This window comes from Epinephelus moara, chromosome 24, assembly GCF_006386435.1.
Source record: "Epinephelus moara isolate mb chromosome 24, YSFRI_EMoa_1.0, whole genome shotgun sequence".
NCBI lineage: Eukaryota > Metazoa > Chordata > Actinopteri > Perciformes > Serranidae > Epinephelus > Epinephelus moara.
In genome coordinates this window covers 36,983,194-37,004,098 of record NC_065529.1, presented here as the reverse complement: position 1 = coordinate 37,004,098, position 20,905 = coordinate 36,983,194, and the positions used below count along the sequence as shown (strand labels likewise).

At 40.2% G+C, this 20,905-nt stretch overlaps 3 protein-coding genes and 1 long non-coding RNA gene across 5 annotated transcripts in view; 2 read left to right on the top strand and 2 right to left on the bottom strand.

Annotated features, from left to right (window-relative positions):
- Nucleotides 1–204: 204 nt before the first annotated feature.
- On the bottom strand, nucleotides 205–4,248 carry LOC126386157 (pre-miRNA 5'-monophosphate methyltransferase). The gene is made up of 2 exons (XM_050038325.1): nucleotides 4,027–4,248; nucleotides 205–2,569 (listed from the first exon to the last, which is right to left on the bottom strand). The coding sequence occupies exons 1-2, from the start codon at nucleotides 4,222–4,224 to the stop codon at nucleotides 2,018–2,020; spliced, it is 750 nt and encodes a 249-aa protein (XP_049894282.1). The 5' UTR covers nucleotides 4,225–4,248; the 3' UTR covers nucleotides 205–2,017.
- Nucleotides 4,249–4,479: 231 nt separating this feature from the next.
- Nucleotides 4,480–7,212, top strand: LOC126386158 (cytochrome c oxidase assembly protein COX14 homolog). Its single transcript, XM_050038327.1, has 2 exons — nucleotides 4,480–4,637; nucleotides 6,784–7,212. Exon 2 carries the CDS (start codon nucleotides 6,794–6,796, stop codon nucleotides 6,968–6,970), a length of 177 nt encoding a protein of 58 aa, XP_049894284.1. The 5' UTR covers nucleotides 4,480–4,637; nucleotides 6,784–6,793; the 3' UTR covers nucleotides 6,971–7,212.
- Nucleotides 7,213–7,249: 37 nt separating this feature from the next.
- Nucleotides 7,250–20,905, bottom strand: part of cers5 (ceramide synthase 5) — a 36,137-nt gene continuing 22,481 nt past the window's right edge. The window contains exons 7-10 of the mRNA XM_050038324.1: nucleotides 16,999–17,127; nucleotides 16,324–16,430; nucleotides 13,790–13,946; nucleotides 7,250–9,044 (exon numbers count right to left, since the gene is read on the bottom strand). Of these exons, the coding sequence (XP_049894281.1) occupies nucleotides 8,880–9,044; nucleotides 13,790–13,946; nucleotides 16,324–16,430; nucleotides 16,999–17,127 (558 nt within the window). The 3' untranslated portion in view covers nucleotides 7,250–8,879. The remainder of the gene's footprint in view (nucleotides 9,045–13,789; nucleotides 13,947–16,323; nucleotides 16,431–16,998; nucleotides 17,128–20,905) is intronic.
- LOC126386159 (uncharacterized) lies at nucleotides 13,868–20,140 on the top strand. Of its 2 annotated transcripts, none has more exons than XR_007569468.1 (3): nucleotides 13,868–13,993; nucleotides 14,131–14,253; nucleotides 18,774–20,140. It is a non-coding gene; the product is annotated as an uncharacterized LOC126386159 (long non-coding RNA). The 2 variants fall into 2 exon arrangements; XR_007569467.1 differs by having other exon boundaries at nucleotides 13,889–13,998.

Here is a 20,905-nt window from a genome sequence, read left to right as displayed (position 1 = left end):
ATACAAACTTGATGACAGATTTAAAAGTCTACCTCTTCCCTAAGGAGACAAACCAGGTCAAAGAGTGGATTGCAGCGATCAAACAAAAGAACTGGACACAGTTTGGACACTTGAGGCTCCGTAGTGCTCGTTTCATTACCAATAAGTTAAGCAATTTTTTGGAGAAAAAAAATGACAAGACAGACACAGCACACACAAATACACATACTTCGCTCTTCCTCTGTAAACTGCTGGCTCAGAATAGTAACCTTAAACAAGCGAACACTCACTAGCCAACAGCAAAAATTAGGAAACTGACTGGTCATGACATCAGTGCCACAGACCCTTGAGTTTCTTACTGGTGTCCAGGGGTCTCATTTATAAAGACTGCGTATGCACAAAACGAGGCCTGAAAGAGGTGTACGCCACTTCCCACAGAAAAGCTGTGATCTATCAAAACACATTTGACGGGAGAAACTTTGACCCATGCTTACCAACATTTTGGAGATGGTAAATTTGTAGCGCAGATGGTGAGATGGAAGCCTGATAGTAGAAATTGTTGAATATTTTTCAGCACATGCCATTTTTGGCTTTTGTCTTTATGTACATTTTTAGTATGGATCCTACACACACTTTTATAAATGAGACCCCAGTTCTTCTGTTTGACTGCTGCAATCAATGTTTTGCGAGAATCCATGTCTTTAAGTAAGTGGTAGACTTTTATTTCTGACATCAAGTCTGTACCTTGTCGAAGGGAACAACCTACCACTGAGCAGCACAGTCCTCAAACTAATTTTGGCATTTCTTACAGTGTGTATTTCAGTTCAGGAGGACCACAGTTAAGCGCTTAATATACTGTGTGAAATAAGTGAAATAATGATGTTGTTTCTGAGCAGCTGAAAGACGCCTTGAAACAGTCTTGTGTCTACATACGTAGTGGGGCCTCTTCTAATGAGTCCGCCATGTTGTGCTAAAATAGTCTATAATGGGAAAACCAAACACTTGATCTAGACAGGTTCAGTCACATTTTTGCGTCAGCCGTTGTAGATCTACATGAAGGAACTTTCAGTTGGTTGCAGTCTTCGAACTCACTGCTAGATGACGCTAAATCCTACACACTAGACCTTTCATCTGCACAGTACTGACTGCACACAGAAACAGTCATATAGCTTCTTTTTAAACATTTTAATTACTGCACTCATCAGTGTTGAGACAGATAATTTAGAGAACACTTTTTGGGGACATTAATGACAAAAAAACACCCACAGATGGTGTATTTTAAGGCTTTAGCCACACGATACTAACGTTTTACTTACGTTAAATGTGTTGCAACCCCCAGTGCCTTTCTTTAAGAGCTACAACAATCAGGTAACTTGGCAATAATTTTTTATAACTGTTTATTGTTTAAGCAAAGATTTCAAACATGCTCTGGTTCCAGCTTCTCCAGTGTGAAGATTTGCTGCTTTTCTCTGTTTAATTATTAACATTTGCACTGAATATATTTGGCTTTTTGACTGTTAATTGCACAAAATAAGATATTTAAAACAACACCTTGGGGCTTTGGGAAGCGGATCGAAATTTTCTGACATTTTTTAACAAAATGATTATAAGTAATTAGGACATTAATCAAGAATGAAAATAAGTGTAAATTGCAGCCCTAATTGTCTTCTGCCAGTTTTCTTAATCTACCAATCAATAGTTTGATCTACAAAATGTTGCCGGGGCCCGAGGTGACATCTTCAATCTGCTTGTTTTTTTTGACTGAGAAAATAAAACCTAAAGATACTTTGTTTATTATCATTTAAGACAGAGATCCAAAAATCTTTACATTTGAAAAGCTTGAACCAAATTTTTTTTTTTGCATTTTTGCTTAAAAAGTGACAAACAATATAATTTACATAATTGTTAGCTATTGAATGTGTATCAACTGATGAGTTCACTTTCCTCTCATACCCCACATCAGTGTCTTTGGTCTTCCTGATCATGTCCCTGCAGCTCCTGAGCAGCAGCAGATGAAAACTCTTCTCACCCTTCAGTCTCATCTCTTTTTGAACAGCAGCAGCTTGCGGTCCCAGGTGGTGCTGCCAAAGCTCTGGACCAGCTCCATGCCACAGTGTCTCTCCAGGTGCTCCCTGGCCTGTTCCGCTACGTCCCCACGGATCTTCAGGGACTTGAAGTGGTCAAAGTCTGAGCGGCCCAGCTTCCTCAGCCGCCGGGCTGCAGAGCGGTAACACTTCCAGGGCTGCGCCTCCAGCAGGAGGTGCTGGCTGATGGAGGCCAGGTGAGAGAGCAGCTGCAGCAGGCCGGCGTCTCCGTGGTTCAGGTGGACCCACATGGTGACGGCCAGGCACAGACTCAGGTGGAAGTGGGAGCTGCCGTGCTGTTTGAGGTAATCCTGCAGCTGGTCGGTGTCTTTAGTGATGTCCAGAGGGATGAAGGAGATGCTGTCGGGCAGAGGGTTGTTCTGCTGAGCCCGCTGAATGAGGATCTCGTCCAAGTCGAAGCCCAGCAGATTTACTCTGCTGTCAGCTGACTCCTGCTGGCTCACAGGCTCCTGCAGCAGGTGCTTGTAAAAGGCTACACTCAGTTCCTGACATTCACAGGGGGAGGAAGAAAAGAGAGGACAGCTGTAACTACAAAAAGGGATCCGGTATGTGGACAGATATTTACTCTATTTCGAATTCTATTCAAAAATTTAAGATGTATCTCAAAGATGCCAAATATGTCACACTAAATCCCCATATGAAATGCAGTGGAGTAAAAATTACAATATTCCACTCTGATTTGTGGAGGAGTGGGAGTGTAAAGAAGCATAAAATGGAAATACTCAAGCAGAAATACCTAAAAACTATACTTCAGTAAATGTGCTCAGTAACACTCCACCACTGTTAACATGAATAAATTTAATAACTATTTTCCAACTCTAATCGATACATTTAATAATGGCACTTGTAAAGTAGCCTGTTTTTACTCAAAAATAACAACTACTAATGTTTTTAAAATAATTTGAATTAATATTTAATTATTATTATTATTTATTTATTTTTTTCCCCATTAAAGGGGTTTTTTTGGGGGGAGATTTCCTGATCTGGTGTGAGGGTCCTAAGGACAGAGGGATGTCGTATGCTGTAAAGCCCTGATTTGTGATATTGGGCTTTATAAATAAAACTGATTGATTGATTGATAATCTGGAAAGAGTTTAAGAATATCTGAGTTACTCATTTCAGTTTCAGGGGGACATATGTCTTTAATTTTGGTTTAGAGGAGGGGCATATAAGTTTAACTTGGTGTATTTTGTATTCATTTTACCGCATATTTTTTAAGAAAACATGCCCTCCAAACCTGCATGTTTTCTTAAAAAATTGCCAAAATTAAAAAAAAATTGTAGCTGGAAACTGTAAAAACACTAATTATTGTGGGATGTTAAAATGTTTAACAGTCCTTGGACACATCATGTGCAAAGAACCCACACAGAAAAAAAAAACATCTTCCGTCATCAAAATCACTTTTAATCTGTGTGTCATTTAAAATTTGGACAAAATTAAACTGTTTGCACCAAGTAACCAGCATGCACGACAAGTCCAGGATTTTGTCTTCAAGTTTTTAAAGGTATAATATGTAGTTTTTCCACATAAAAATTTCTAAAAACGACTAAACCAATATTATATATTTTGTTTAGTTGTGTACTTTGATTATCAGAAAATAAATAAATAAATATAAAAATCTTATAACTAATTTATGGTGTCACGTGTTTTCTGCCAGTCACTCAGGGAGGCTCAAGGAAAAATAGCTGTGGCTTTAGGCAGGGTCAAAAAATAAAAAACATGAAGTCACACCACAGCTGCCCTCCCCTCTGATAAATAAAGAACAGTCCCTCAAGAGAGTTTTGATCATGAAAGCTCAGACTGAGATAAACTGTGTTGAAACATGTGACAGAGTCCTATCCACTTAAAGGGAAAGTTAAGTTAAATATAGAGAAAGTCCCAGTCTAAACTTATAAAGATAAATCATTTAGAAAAGCACTGTTAATGTCCCACAGTCACTTACCCCTGAGTTACAGCCCACGTCCAGGATCAGTGTGTTCTGGTCTCTGTAGCCCAGATCCTGGAGCAATGTGGCTGGGATCAGGCTCAGACGGTTCTCTGGAGGATTGAAGGTGTAATAGTTTATAAAGTTTCCATAAGGAGCGGCTCCTGGGTCATTTATTTCATCATTATCACCGCTACTCAACGAACATGTTGCCATTGTAATGTGTGCGCCTCCAAAATATATCCGGGTGGAAAACAATGGCTGCCGTAACTGAACATAACGTTCCTGGTTAGTTTGTGGTGCGTAGATTTAACCCTCTGTGATACACGGTATGATGTCACTTGAAAAAAAAAAGTTTTTGTAGTGTCTTTTTTAATTATTATTATTATTTGAATATAAAATAGACTTAGTAAACATATTTTAATGCATTGTATGTACTCCGGGTCAGTAGGTGGCGCTGTGGGGCTTTGCACGCAGTTTTGTCGAAAGAAGAAGATAGTCCCTCCTGGTTTGCCGTACCTTACGAAAACGAAGGTTAGTTAGCTTGTGTGCTAACTTCACATGACGGCGTGCTGACATTGAGGACAGCTAAGACAACCCGCGCTTCTTATCCCCCTTTAAAATAAGAGGTAAGAAAAGATTTAAGTATTTCCTGTTAGTGACGACTTGGCAAAGACAGGAGTTATTATTTCGAAGTCGATAAAACAGTGCGCTAACTTGTGTAAACAACAGCTAACCGAGTGCTAGCTAGCTTGTAGTGATAAAGCAACAGAGGACGTAACTTTTATGGACATTAATCAGACGATCTGTTAAATTACGAGTGGTGCTTTAATGTGCCTCACATCACCAGTGACTGTTACAGATATTTGCCTGTTAACGAGCACTGCCATTGTTATCGGAGCTGATAAAATCACCGTATGAATGTGAATGTGTGGCGTTATATATTAAAAATAAAATGCAAATCGTCAGCATTCACTGCAGCTGGGAGGCTCAAAATGGCAGTTAGTTTTACTAACAGGCTGACAGCTGATTCTGAACTGTCGGCTATTTTTCATAAGCCAACCGCTAAAATTTCAAGTGTATTGGTGTCTAACGCTAAATCCTAGCAATGTGGATTTTTGCTTTACTTAAAAGGGAACACCACACAAATTAATAATTGTAATATGTTATCGAGGCCTGTGAAAGTTTAATCAATAACTGTGAACGTGAGCTGCTCTCTCTGAAATCCAGAAACCAGAAGTGAGTCTCAAACTTGTGATGTCACAGGGTATCAAGTCTGGAGCTGCTCCATAGACAATGAATGGAAGACTGAATTTGTGAACCAGTATATCCAAATGACCTTTACTCCATTGTAGTGCTCTCATTTGTGAAACTGAAAATGTACCTAATACTTAGTCAGTCGTCTGGGTGCTCTTAGTGTCATCTATAACCCACCGACCCACCCACCCATCCATCCATTTTATCCACTTATCCGGAGCTGGGACCGGGGGTAGCATGCTGAACAAGGTACTCCAGGCATCCCTCTCCCCAGCAACACTTTCCAGCTCCTCCTGGGGGACCCCAAGGCGCTCCCAGGCCAGATAAGATATATAATACGTCCAGTATGTTCCGGGTCTGCCCTGGGACATCCTACCTGTAGCTAGTCTGTGATGCCAAGGGTCAGCATGCCTGGGTCCCTTCCCCTGCCTGCCGCCTGGCACACACTGTACCTGACCTGATACATATCTCTGCGAGTGATGGGCCCACAACGCTTTTCCTAATGCTTCGGTGCAATCTGACTTTGAGTAACTCACCTGGTATAGGGACACCGCCCCCCTGCGAAGTCTGATTGCACTGTAACATCAGGGTCCTCTTCAATCACTTGTGGTTTGGTCCCTCCCCTGGAACTTATTTGCCTTGGGAAACCCAACCAGGAGCTATGTTCTCTTTACAACACAGCACCCAGGTGTGGAGCAGCTCCAGACTTTATACCTGATGACATCACAAATTTAACTAAGTCACAAGGTTTTAGCTCTCTAGCTTTGGGATTTCAAAGAGAGTTTACTAATGGTTTTTGGACTGTTGTAGACCACAGGAGTAACATAAGAATTTTGAAAATGGTATTTCCCCTTAAAGTACTGAAATGAAGTAGTGGAAGAATTATTCAGCTTTTAACAGTACAGCATTCAAAATTCAAATGCATATTTTGGCATTAACTAAATGTACTTAAAATGGTCCCTTTCAGAGTTGCTATATGAATTACGGTATTGTATTATAATAACATATCAGCAAACCTTTACTCTTTATATTGTTGGTTAGTTTTATTTATAATAATACATCATGTTTTATAAGTTCACTATGTATTCTGTTTAATTATTATGCTGTGAAACAATGAGTTACTGTAGCTTTCAGACAAATGTAGTAAGCAGAATGCAGTTTTTTCTCTAAAATACAGGTCCACTTGCAGGTTTTAGTTTCTGTGAGAATTTGCTGCCTTTCTTTGTCATCTGTGATAGTAACTGAAGAGTCTTTAGGTTTTGGGATGTTGGTCTGACAAAAGAAGCAAGATGAATACGTCAGTCTGGGTTTGGAGGAAATTGTTCTGAGCATTTTTCATAATTATTTGACAATTTATAGACAAAACTGTTAATGGATTGTCAAAATAATCATCACATTAGTGGATAATTAAAATAATCGTTAGTTGCATCCTGAGTCATATTGCCATCCTCTGTAGTATCCGAAGTAAACTATTTTGGTGCTAAGCCTGCTCTGACTTCCTGTTCTTGGTTCCTTCAGGATCCTCATCATGGTGTCTGGAAAGCGGCTGGCTGACATCGGCTACAAGACGTTTTCTGCTTCGATGATGCTGCTGACGGCCTATGGAGGCTACCTGTGTGCGATGCGAGGGTACCGCTATATGCAGAAGCAAAAACAGCTGAAACTGGCAGCAGAAAACCAGGACCCTGAGGTCATCAAAGACTGACGTGAGATGGACTATCCTTGTTTTTGCACAGATGAGGACATTACCCATTCCTCCTTTTTTTTCCTGTCCGTCGCTAAATCGTGAAGATGATAATTCTTCTCAGGACTTTAAAGTGATTTCATTGTGACGGTATCGTCCCCTCCAAAGGAAGATGTTGTAAAATCCAGGCTTGTGTGTTTCAGGAGTGAAGATGGCTGTAATCATTTGTATTAAATTATATTAAATGCCTTAAACCACGCTAAGCAATGTAGTGTTCATAAACAGGACTGCAACAAGAAAGACCTTTCAACAACAGAATATATTTGGAAATATATTTTTACAAGGCACTCAAGTGAGAACGTCATACCAGATTTAGTATAGTCCTCATACCTGGATTCCTCTATAGGCAGTAACAAACAATTTCATAAACATTTGGTCTCGGAAGAAGTAGTAAAAAAACATTAAGACAGAAAAAACAAGTCACAAAATTGCCAAACAACATCGTCAAAGGGTTAATTCACAATAATCTCAGAGGGCAGGTATTGCTGCTGTTTAAAGTGTGTTGTACTCCAGATCAAACACTGCCATTGCCATTCTTTTAAAGGGGATGGTTCACGCAAAAATCAAAAGTACGTATTTTTCCTCTTACCTGTAGTGCTGTTAATCAGTCTAGATTGTTTTGGTGTGAGTTGCAAAGTGTTGGAGATGTCTGCCTTCTCTCTAATACAATGGAACTAGATGGCACTCAGCTTGTGGTGCTCAAAGCGCCAAAAAATACATTTTTAAAACTCAACAGCAATGTCTCTTTCCAGAAATCATAACCCAGCTACTCAAGATAATCCACAGACCTCGTTGTGAGCAGTTTCATGTAGGAACTATTTTCTTTCTACCGAACTACACCTGCCAACTGTATCACTGTGCAGAAGGAAGCGTGCATCTACTGCTAGCTCACCTAGCACCAGTGAGCTAGCCAAAGTTACAGCTCAGCTGAGGAGGACAACATTAATGTTTTCATCTCACGCTGTCACAAGCACGAGTCTCCCGTCTGTGAGTAGATGCACGCTTCCTTCTGCGCAGTGCTACGGTTGGCAGGTGCAGTTCGGTAGAAAGAAAATAGTTCCTACATGAAACTGCTCACAACAAGGTCTGTGGATTATCTTGAGTAACCGGGTCATGATTTCTGCAAAGAGACATTGTTGTTGAGTTTTTCTGATGGTTTTTTTTTTTTTTTTTGGCGCTTTGAACATCACAAGCTGAGTGCCATGTAGTTGCATTATATTTGAGAGAAGGCAGACATCTATACAGCTGATATCTCCAACACTTTGCAACTCACACCAAAATAATCTATAGGTAAGAAGGAAGAATATGTACGTTTGACATTGGAGTGAACTGAAAGATATATCACAGCCATAACAATACAATTATTTATACATATAATACCTGCTGTAACATCGCGCAGTAGAAATGCAAACTTCAGAGTTTGATCCCACAGATCTTCTGCCCTTTGTGGTCCAGTGTGAATTAACCCTCAACACAAAAATAATCAAGTTCATCTGACCAATAAAACTGGGAGAGAACATTGAAACCAATTTACATCTGCAACCAAACTCAGCACAAAAAAAATCCCATCATTTGAAAATTAAGTTGAAGCAAATCACTTGCTTCAACTGATTTCCATATCATCTAGGCTTTTACATGTCACCTCTCGAGTTGTGTCATATGTGTCATTACAGGGCTCTTCAAAGCAGACGTCAGGTGTCTGCATATCCATCGGCAGTTCATAAATCTGTGCGCTCTCACTGCGGTGTGATAGTGGATTGTATGTGTGTGTGGGTGTGAGCTTTGCACATCAAGGGAATGTCATAAGACAAACAAAGCTCTCGGAGACTTGGTTGTGAGGGATGAACTGCAGGGGGCTCCCTGCTTCATGTCACCAGCTGCTGTGGTTCTGCACTTGAGCTTTGGCAGAAGCACAGTGGCCGTTGGTGCCGTTTTCTCCTTTGGAACTGTGAGGAGAAGCCTTGAGGCCTTCTGTGGGCGTGTCGCGCTCTTCCTCAGAGCTGCTCTCAATGTCACTGCGGACATCGTTGCACACCTAGAAGACAGAGGGAGGAGGAAACAGGATATTATTCTTTTTTCAAGTAAGCACAAACTACAAAGCACAGACAGAGTAATGTAAACACTAAAAAAATGTCCTGCTTTGAAGTAACAATTATTGTAACAAACGATGCTATAAAAAAGCAGCGTGAGCTATTTAAAGTGGAATTTGTGAGGTTTATCTTTTTGGGATATGGTGTGATTTTATTGCAGATGAAACAAGAGACTCATGTAGCTGTTGGGAATTCAGTGTGGGGCTGCTGCTCTGGACTGTACTTGTGACTGGGTGGAAAAGTCATCAATATATTTCTCATAATTGTAGGTACGTTGCATTGAAGGGGGAAAACATTAGTAATAATATTAAGTATTTAAAAACAGAAATTATCTAAAGATAAAAAGAATGAACAAAAAGCACAAGACAAATTAAAGTAACGAAGCTGAGGCCATCCCCCAGACTCTGCAGTTATAGAAGAAATACTCAGATCTTTTACATAAAGGGACAGTTCACCACAAAATCAAAAATACATATTTTTTACTCCTATCTGTAGAGCTGTTTATCAGTCAAGATTGTTTTGGTGTGAGTTGCCAAGTGTTGGAGATATCGGCCGTAGAGACGTCTGCCTTCTCTCAAATATAATGGAACTAGATGGCACTCAGCTTGTGGTGCTCAAATTGCCAAAAATATGAATTTGAAAAACTCGACAGCAATGTCTCTTTCCAGAAATCATGACCTGGTTACTCAAGATAATCCACAGACCTTGTTGTGAACAGTTTCATGTAGGAACTATTTTATTTCTACCAAACTACACCCACCAACTGTGTGACTGCACAGAAGGAAGCGTGCAGCTCACCTAGCACCACTGACGCCATTAATGTTTACACCTCATGCTGTCACGAGCACGGGCCTCTTGTTAGTGAGTAGATGCACACTTTCTTCTGCGTAGTGATACGGTTAGCGTGTGTAGTTTGGTAGAAAGAAAGTAGTTCCTACACGAAACTGCTCACAACAAGGATTGTGGATTATCAGGTCATGATTTCTCTAAAGAGACATTGTTGTTGAGTTTTTAGAATGTTTTTTTATTTTATTTTTTTTTGGGGGGCGCTTTGAGCACCACAAGCCGAGTGCCATCTCGTGCCATTATATTCAAGAGAGGGCAGACATCTCTATGGCAGATATCTCCAACACTCTGCAACTCACACCAAAATAATCTAGACTGATAAACAGCACTAAGCGCAAATGGAAAGTATGTGTTTTTGATTTTGGGATGAACTGTCCCTTTAAGCAACAGTAGAAATACCACAGTTAAAAAATACTGTTACCAGTAAAACTCCTGCATTCAACATCTTAGATACTTTTGCTGAAGTGTTAAGACAATACACTTTCAGTATTAAAGTAAAAGTACTCTCTATGCAGCTAAAATAGGCTCTGTAGTTGTTACATTATAATATATTTGATTATTATTGATGCAGTAGTAATTTGCAAAGTAATTACAAGTACTTAATAAATGCAGTGTTGTAAAAAGTAAAAAAAAAAAATTTGCCTTAAAATGTCATGGAGTAGAAGTTTACATCTACTAAAAAAGTAGAACAAGTAAACTACAAGTAACTCAGAGGTGTACTAAAGTAAAATACTTGAGTAAATGTAGAGCTACATTAACGGCTCACAATGTTTAGAAACACAACCACTAATAAGTAACTGCAGGGAGATATTACTTCACATTAAGGGTTAAAAGCAGGTTGGGAACCACTGGTTTAGTCTGATGGCAGGTGTATTTCACTGTGCAGCTTCATGCCGCACACATTTCTCATTCATGCAAATAACCACAGGGTGGTGGTGCTGCACAAATTCATCACGCTGCTGCCTAATGAGAAACAGTTACACATACCTGACATTCATGACACTATCACTACATGATTCATCATTTACAACCCCGCACTTACTGACGTCTTTGTGAGTGAGATTAAATCTAAGTGTTTGATTGACTGCAGCAGCAGCTGTCCAACTGAAAGGGAGAGCTCAGATTTTTTTGAACTGCAGTTGCATGAGGTGTTTATTCACAGTCAGTGTGTCACCTACAGTAGATGGTGGGTGGCATGCCTCCAGTTTGGAGAAGCAGGAGGGAGTACAACCATGACCATATCTATGCTCTCCTTAAAGCCACACTCCATTAACAACAGCAGTAATTTAACATGGCAGAACATGGGAGCTGCTGGTTTACCTCCGCCTGTTAATGTGTGACTTTAGTGAATCTGAACTAACACTTTGAAACACCAAAGTAACACAAAGACAAAGTAGCTGAGCTCAAGGTAGCATTAGGCCCTGATCACACACAACGCGCACTGCACTGCCATTTTTTTAATTGAATGGCACTAGTGAAAAAAATAACACTCGCTTCACCTTGTTATTGTTGCCAGGCAACCACCCCATCATGTCCTTACACTAACCTTCCTGTGTGATCAATGTACGTTTTTTTTTTCTCTACAGTAATCAGTAGGTAGTTCCTAAAATGTTGAGGCAGAGGGTACTTCCTGTAGCTCTGGTTGAGGGTGAGAGGCTGTCAGCAAATAGTTTGTTGGGCACAGGGAAACGGAGATTTGTGTGGGTACATGAGACCCTAAAAAAGAGGGTGGATCATAAGGAGTACCACCAGTTGGTCCAGGAGCTTCTCCTCCATGATGGCTGTTTCCAGGCATATTTTAGGATGACTGTGGGCAGTTTGACAACCTGCTGTCTATCATCGAGGCAGTATAGCTCTGGGTATCCAGCAACCACTACCATCAGTTTCTCCTCCATTGTTTACAAACTGTAGACTTGTTGTTGTGACCACCACAGAAGGTCCACCGCCTCTCACATCATCTGATTTGACAATTGGAAAAAAGATAATGACGGTTTTTCAACTAGAGGAGTTCAGAGAGCTCCGGTAAAAATGCCAGGCACCTAGAGCGTAGAAATGCAAGGCATGTTGCAATGCAAAAACCGTGATCAGAAGGCTTCATTCTCATTAAAAACAATTACAAAAAGGCACCTCCACCTGCTAAAACACTTTCTGTGTGATCAGGGCCTTAGACCAGCAGCTCCCGTGTTCTGTGAGGTAAAATGACGGTTTCTGTCAGATGAGTGGTAGCTTTGAAGAGAGCATAGATAACAGCTTCAGTTCCTCAAGTGAAAAATCACCGTCTGATGGCAAGGTAAACCGTGACAAGATTCTTAATTTAGTGTACACTTAAACTTTTCTTTTTTAGGTGGCTAAAATACATTTTGCTGCCGTCTCCACCTACAGCAGTACATGGTTTAGCTTCTGTGCCGCTACTCACAAGGCCCCGTGTCCACCAAAGCGTTTCTTTTTTTTCAGCTGAATACGGCAGGTACCCCTGATGAAACACTCAGCTGGGAGTGCTTGAGAGCACCTTGGAGGCGTGGTGTTTTTTCAGCTGAGACGCTTTGCATATGGTTGCTGTGATACGGAATATCCACCGAAGTAAACATGTCAGCACAAGGTAGAATACTTCCTTTGGCTGAGGGGAAGGGGTGGAGGGAGAGGACAGACCTTTCATAGTGCAACGTAATTATGAGTCGCTCCCATTGCTAAGTATTAAAAAAATACGCCGGCCTCAGAAAAAAACAAAACACTTTGGTAGACACGACCCTGAACTGCTTCTCCAAATTGGGGCAATGCTGACTGCCATCTGCTCTATCTAATACACTATACAACCCAACTTAAAAAAATCCGAACTGTCCCTTTAAGGTGTGTGAAAGGAATAATAGCAGGAATGAGTCGACAGAAACTTACAGCCAGAAACAGAGAAGGTGAAAGTCTCAAGTGGACAAAGCAAACGGAGAGGAAGCGAGAGACTAGTGGAGAAGGGCTCACTGGACAAAGACAGACAGAAAGACAGGATCTCCCTCTCTCAATCCAGAGGGAGAGGAAACAAACGCCGTCTGCAGAGAGAATGAGACAGAGTCAGGGACAGCTGGGAGAAAAAAGTGAAGAGGCAGCAAATGCATCACCAAAAATAGCCGTGATGTTGTGTTTCAGTAAACATGCTGGTCATAGACAGATGTCTGGTTGGGACTGATATTTATTTGATGTTCATTAAAGCCTTCTTGAGTCAATATTTTAGGGTCAGTCGTGTTGGGACATTTTTGTTAATCTTTGCTGACACAAGAATCAAGTGTTGTTTTTTTAATTTGACCACTTTGGTGAGTTTTAGCTGCACTAAAACTCATGAAATTACACTGCACAGAAGTGAAACCAACAGGTGTCTGTACCACAAAAATAAATGGGTCAAAAGATGTTTGTATGTTCTAGTAGCTGAGAAACAAACTTTTGGATGTTTAAGATGTCAAACCCTTCAGCGGGTTATTAGAGAAAGGCTGCGACTAATGATTTTCAGTATTGACTCATCTGCTGCTTATTTCCTAAAACAAAAAGATAAAGAAAATAATCATTTGCTTGATAAAATGTCAGGTACCCATTAAAATTTCTGAAAGCACAGGAGAAAATCTTTAAATGTCTTGTAATGTTTGACCAGAACTCTAAAATCCAAATATATTTAATTAGAAAAAACTTCATATTTTAGAGGCTGTCGTGAATTTTTGTTCTTCCTTTACAAAACTATCACAATATTTTATACCGATAGTTGAGATAGATTTTTGGACAATCAACTAAGTATTTAAATTGACTTATTTTTTCAGCTCCACACTACAATACTTGTCGGTAATGTGTTTGTGCGGTGACCCACCTTGCCCCGCAGCATGGCTTTGACAGCTATACGGGCTATGAGGTAGAACCAGATGATATGCAGCACTTGGAGGACCAGCAGCAAGAAGTTAAAGAGCCACCAGGACGGGAATGGCCCAACTATGGCCCAGCTCTCAAACATAGTGGAGTTCAGGACCCTGCAACACAAGAAGAAGACTTGTCATCTCAAGAACGTCTTACTAAAGTAAGGTGTGCTGAAATTAAAGACGCCACAGAGATACAGTCTTCAACTGCTGTCTGTTTGTTTTAATCCTAATTTATTGTTAAATGAATGTGTAAATTACCCTGTTGATTTGAACTTTTTTTTTTTTTTTTGGAAAGGCCTCTTTATTTTGGATTTTGGATTTGGTTTTGACGTGACAGACAATCAGTTTATAGCTTCACCCAGCAACTCTCCATACATCCGTCAAACCAACCATCTGAAGCACCCTGGATCATCAACCAGTGAGTACAAACCAAAGACAGTCAGTTGATCATGTCTACACTTATGGTGCCTGTGGGCGGCTATTTTGAACTGACTTAGAAGCCACAACATCCATTTTTGTTACTTAGCGAATATGTTGACACTGTATGTTTCAACAACACTGGCTGTGATTTATGTGTGGTAAGTTTGGGCACAAAAAAGACTTGGTTATGGTTAGAAATGATCACATTTTGGCCTTAAAATACCCTGTTTTGGTGGCACAATCCCTGCTGTAAACGCAACAGTGTCTCAGTAAAAGGCACCCGCTTTTTGGGGCACTATCCTGGCAGGAAATGCAGCCATATCTAGGTGAAAACCTGCTTTCTGTGGCACTGTCCCAGGCAGGAAACTCAGTGATGTCTCTGTAAAGGACAACTGCTTTTTCATGGTGCTATCCCAGCAGGAAATGCAGCCATGTCTTAGACTCACAAGTCAGTCTTTAGACGCTTTGCGGAGATCTCTGATTGTCTGGTGGCGAGACTAGCCATGTCTAGGTACAAACCCGCTTTTCGTGACACTATCTCAGCTAGAAAGGCAGCAATGACTCAGTAAAAAACAGCTGCTTTTTGGGGTACTATCCTAGCTTTTCATAGCACTATCCTGGCTAGAAACACAGCATTACTTGGTAAATAACAATCGCTTTTCACGGCACTATCCCAGCAGGAAGTGCAGTGATGTCTCGGTAAAGAACAACCACTTTTTATGGCACTATCCCAGCAGGAAGTGCAGTGATGTCTCGGTAAAGAACAACCACTTTCTATGGCACTATCCCAGCAGGAAGTGCAGTGATGTCTCGGTAAAGAACACCCACTTTCGTGGCACTATCCTGGCAGGTAACTCAGAAATGCCTCATTAAAAACAAACGCTTTTAAGGACACTATTCCCGGGGGAAATAGAGCAATAAGTTGCTTAAAAACTGCCATGTTTGGTGGCTAAAAGCTGCTGAAAACACAGTGAGTTTTGTTGTTGGTTGGTCTCTAACAGTGGTCTGCAGCTTGGCAGGCGTGTTGCCTAGATGTCACACCATTCATCATCCCCTCCAAAGCGTGATGACAAAGTCAGCTCATATACTACGTCACTTTAGAAACGTTAATATGATACATATGAAACATAAAAATGTAACGTATCTGTGGTTTGCAGACAAGTATAATGCCAACATTTTCTCTTGGCCACAGAGATGGTGAAGGCAGTCAAGCTGTACTTTAATCATATCATTACCCTGCACTCTTCTAACGAGGCCTATTATAAGAGTACTGATTGCACTTCCCATTTGGATGCCAATGGCAACCAAGCAGGCGAGTAACAGAGCTCGACTGCAATGTTAGGTGAGTGGTTGGTGAGGTCACGTCTTCCTTTAAATCCAGCTGAGTGACAGGAGGTTGTCAACAGACCCACCTCCCCCAGCAGAGGTATGGATTTCAGTCCAGGTAGCTGCACCGGCAACACTAGCTTTATCACTCATCCACACCAAGACACTGAATATAGGCGCTCAGGTTACTTTCATCAATGATAGCTTCTCTTTTGTCTGTCTCTCTGGAGGTTGAGCTTCAACATCCAGGTCTCTGTCGAGGAACAGTCGCTATCTAAACAGCCCCCTTAAACCTAAACATTAGCCCCCATCTCTGCAGAGCCCTGGGCAAGAAGTAAATGATGATGAAGCTGTTAGGCGTCTTGGAAACTGCCTCTTCTTATTTATAAACTGGTGGTAGTTGCATCACCTTATAGTTACTTATAAACAACAGAGCATGGTGGTTTTCATGATGTTTTTAGGAGTACAGGTTGTGTGCTGCTGACCAGTGTTGCTATTCAAAGCTACAGGATATGAACTGAAATTACAGTAATTTAAGAAAACAAAGCACTGGAGGATCATAATGTTTTTCTGTGCATGCAAAAAAAGCTCAGAGACAGATTCACATTTTCCAGCCTGAGCTCCAGCACCTTCAACGCTAAAGCTAGATTATTATTTACTGCAAAAACACAGATATTAGATGAGCTAAAGTCATACATGCATAATATTTACTCTGAGTTTCCAAGTGTTACAGAGAACTCACCATATTGGATATATAACTAGTCGTGTGATGAAGAATGCCACACTAAACACAATGAAGAGGAAGTCACACAGGCGCTGGTATTTAGCGTAGTTGGCCAGCTTGGCTGCCTGTAGGAAAAGAAAATAACAGAAGTCATAGTTAATGATAAGTTCAATGTAGAGCATCATTTTTTTCCAGCCCATTAACCTTATTTAATTCCTCGGCTCATACCAGTAATCTATTTGGATCTCAGCCAAGAGGAAGTGACTGGAAACATTAAACAACAATCACAATGCTTCTCCATTGTTTGAGAAACCGACCAATGTGAAGCATAAAGGCGACTGAACAGAGCTGTATGTGAATATAAAAGCCGAGGCCTCACAGTTACTGTATCAACAGCAGTGTAGTATCAGAATATTAGCGATAACTTCTGTCCGATGTCACTCACATCGTCATTACATCACACAGTAAGTGGCCATTTAATCAGATAAACCTTTATTTTACGCTGTCAGAGAAGCTGTAAATAAAGTATTTAGTATGAGGACTGTCGTATGCTGTAAAGCCCTCTGAGGCAAATTGTGATTTGTGATATTGGGCTTTATAAATAAAACTGAATTGAATTGTAACTGCAATTTCAAAACAGTTCAATCATCAAATTTTGGTGTGTCATCACAGTGACTATTGTGTCTGACTGACCTCCAGCAGGAAGTCAGAGGCATCGTGTACACACATCACGAGGCTCCCGACTCGCGCCATGTTGTTGACGTAAGAAAAGCTGACCAGGCCGACTGTCGCCAGGTGATGGATGAACATGATCAGGAAGTCCTGAAATGAAAAATGGGGAGAGAGGGATGGTTAAGTATACATGCTCACTGAACCTGTAAACACAAATGTCACCTCTTTGTTTTGTCAGTGAGGGCACTGACTGTTGTGTTACGAAGGAAATGCAATTGAGAATTAAATGTTGACTCATCCTGGCATTTGTATCCTGGTGAACTTGTTGTTAAAGGTAGAGCGTGTAAGATTTAGTGGCATCTATGTTGCAGCACTGAAACTGCGTGTAGGAGAGCTACGATGGCTGATGCAAATATGCGACTGGCCCTATCTAGAGCCAGCATTCTATTTGTCTGTTCTGGGCTACTGTAGAAATAACATGGCGGACTCTGTGGAAGAGGACCCGCTCTGTATGTAGATATAAACGAGTCATTCTGAGGTTACAAAACACAACATTCTTAGTTTCAGGTGACAAACAAATGAAAACATATGTCTGCCGATAGATGCCCAAAAATCCTACACACTGGAAGTTTAAGACTCAAACACGTAACTCAAACGCCCCTAGTTTAAAGACTCTTGTGTGCTTTACCCTTCTCTCTCTGCCTGTGTTTCCTGCTGCAGTGTCACTACCAAATAAAGGCAAAAGAAAATCTTTTTAAAACTTCTCAAAATCAAATAATCATGATTAGACTTAGCTCTTTAATACGTAAAATTAATGCCAAAATAAAATGGATGCTGATGCAAAAAGTCATGTGCGATTGACTTTTGATTGATCATTGTGTCTCTGTTATCAAGATCAAGAGTTAATTAGTTTGTTATCTTGAGAAAATAAGCTGTTATCTCAAGATAACAAGATAATCAATCGTTATCACGAGAAAACAAAAGGTCGTTTCCTCTTATCAGGTATAATCTTTACCAGAGATCAGTAGTGCCATGCAAACATGCATAGATGGCGTCTTGACAACTGTAGCACTGGAAATGTCAGATCAAGTAGGAGGGTACCTGTTATTGATCAACGCATTAGACCGCCCTTCAATAAAGGTCTCACACAGACAGATATTGTGCTGTGTCCTTCTGTTAGATCAGTACTGGTCATTTTAGGAGAAGACTGGCTGGAAGACGGCAGAAATTAGGTGTGATCTAATAAAAACTCATCTTGGGAAAACAAAAGTAGTTTTCTTGTTGTAAAATATCGTTATCTGGAGAAATCTGTCTTTTATTTTCCCCAGAATAGACATAAATTATCCTTTTATCACAAGAAAACAAGCTTTGATATCTGACAAACTAATTAACTTGTCATCTTGAGATATCCGCATTAGAAAATGATTATCGCAAGCATGGCCGTTCTCTGCTTCTGTACTTGTGTGTTTTTTGGCACACTGGTTGCGGCATTCTGCATGAGAATGCATGTTTCCTGTTAGCATCGCCGCCACAAAAGAGTTGCTTCATGCCCTCTCACGGCTCACACATCACACCACTGGTGCTAAAACTAATTATTCACGTCAACTGTCACAAGATGGACAGTTTTGGTCTTGAGTCTCCTCTGGCCCTGATTCATGACACTCAGAGCTGCACTTTTACAGAGCTGCAACAAAAGCCTGACGTACGACCACTGTGAGAGGGTGGATCACATTTTGTAGGTGCATGAACAAGAGTACTAATATGTACTGAATTTCACCAGCTTTGTTTGTTAACAGACAGCTGTCAATTCTGGATCATGCTGCCAGACTTGGACACAGAGAGAAGACACACAGGGGTGAGGGATGAACAGCGCACAACAACCCCCGACAAACACATGCAGAGACTTCAAAGCGAAGAGGCAAAGACAGGAGACATGTGCATCTGACCGTCAAGTTGTCTGGGCTGACAGCAGCAGACTGCAGGATGGATGGATAGATATGAGGCCTTTCTACTTTCTATATAGTATCAGAGTCTTTCACTTGTTTAACATTACAACTTCTGTTCTTTACTTCTATCAGGGCTCAAAGAATCACACGCATATGCTTAACACTGCACTTAAAATTTGAGCTGTTCACATAATTTCTTATCTGTCACGCACTGACCGAGAGACTGATGCAGTTGACACTTTTCACACACTCTCATACAACACGTCTGTTTTCTCACGCAGTGAAAGAGTGTGAGAAGAAGACAGTGACAGAACACGGACAGACAAGACAGAGCAGCACAGCACAGCAGCAGCACTAAAAACACTGATCAAGCCAGCCACCACTGTATTCTGATGTACTTATATTCATGCTATTACGGTACCGGTACTTGGAGTGGTCTTGCTGAACGTTATAAATTATCTGTGCTTCTGTGCTATTTTAATGTATTTTTAATGTACCATTGACCTGCCAGGGACTGCAGATGAAATTTAGCCTGTATGGCTAAATCTGTCACATTTACGTGACTTAAGTGATCATGTTCATTAATGTGCACTGTCCCTTTCTGAGTGAAATAAACAAGCATAAAACACACCAAAGAAGTCTTAATGAGATTTTAAACTGCTCCCATAATACATTTGCTGAGAAGCACAATGGATTTCTGCTCAAAATGTTCCAGACTATGGTCAAAAGTAGTTTCACTGTACATTGCTGCACTGGAAAAGTCAGGTCAAACATTTAAAATATTCAAAATTTTAAATGTTTTCTTTCAGGGGTTTGTTGATAATTTCAATGTAATCTCGTTCAGGGTGAACCTGACTATGACCATGTAAAATATAAAGTTATTTTGTACTCATATCATATTTGTTCTTGTTCTGGACCTTGTATTTCATGTTAATTGTATATTGTGTTTTTTGTTCATTTGTTGGGTGACACTTGTATATGTCTGTTTATCCTGTTTATCCTTGTTGTAACTTGTAACAATGTTTAATGCTGCCCTCTTGGCCAGGTCACTCTTGAAAAAAGATTTTTAATCTCAATTAGGCTTTTACCTGGTTTAATAAAGGATATATATACATTGTACTGTACAGTTTTAGAGAAAATTAAAGGGTCTTTGATGAGAAAATCTTGCACACTGCTCTTGCTCAGCTTCACAATTTATTAGGAACCTTCGTCAAGTGTTCAACCAGGATTAGGATCCAGGAGTTATGTTTTGAGTTATCTCTGTCCTCTGTCTCTGTTCATATGGTTATTATGAGAATTTTGTGTTATGATGTACCTAGATGATGCATGGTATTCATGCTAGGCAATATGGCAGGAGATACTGTGGTAAGAGACAGATATCTACTGAAAATTTTGTTGGCAGCCTGTAAAAAGGCCATCACCAAGAGATGGTATAAAGCAGAACCACCAACACAAGATGAACGGCTGAAAATTGTGAACGAAATACATGACATGGAACTGTCAACCAACAGCATTTGGACTCAACAGGAGCAATAGTGAGATAAATGGGAGAAATGGTAAGTGACATACTATACTATGACTTTTTATGGCATTTTTAACAGCACACTATACCATAACATTCTATGGCATTTTTAACGCCATACTATACTATGACTTTTTATGGCATTCTCAACGTCATACTATAATCTGACTTTTTATGTCATTTTTACGACATACTATACTATGACTTTTTATGGCATTTTCAACGTCATACTATAATCTGACTTTTTATGTCATTTTTACGACATACTATACTATGACTTTTTATGGCATTTTTATGACATAGTATACTATGACTTTTTATGGCATTTTTAACAGCACACTATACTATGACTTTTTATGTCATTTTTAACAGCATACTATACTATGACTTTTTATGTCATTTTTAACAACATATTATACTATGACCTTTTATGTCATTTTTAACAGCATACTATACTATG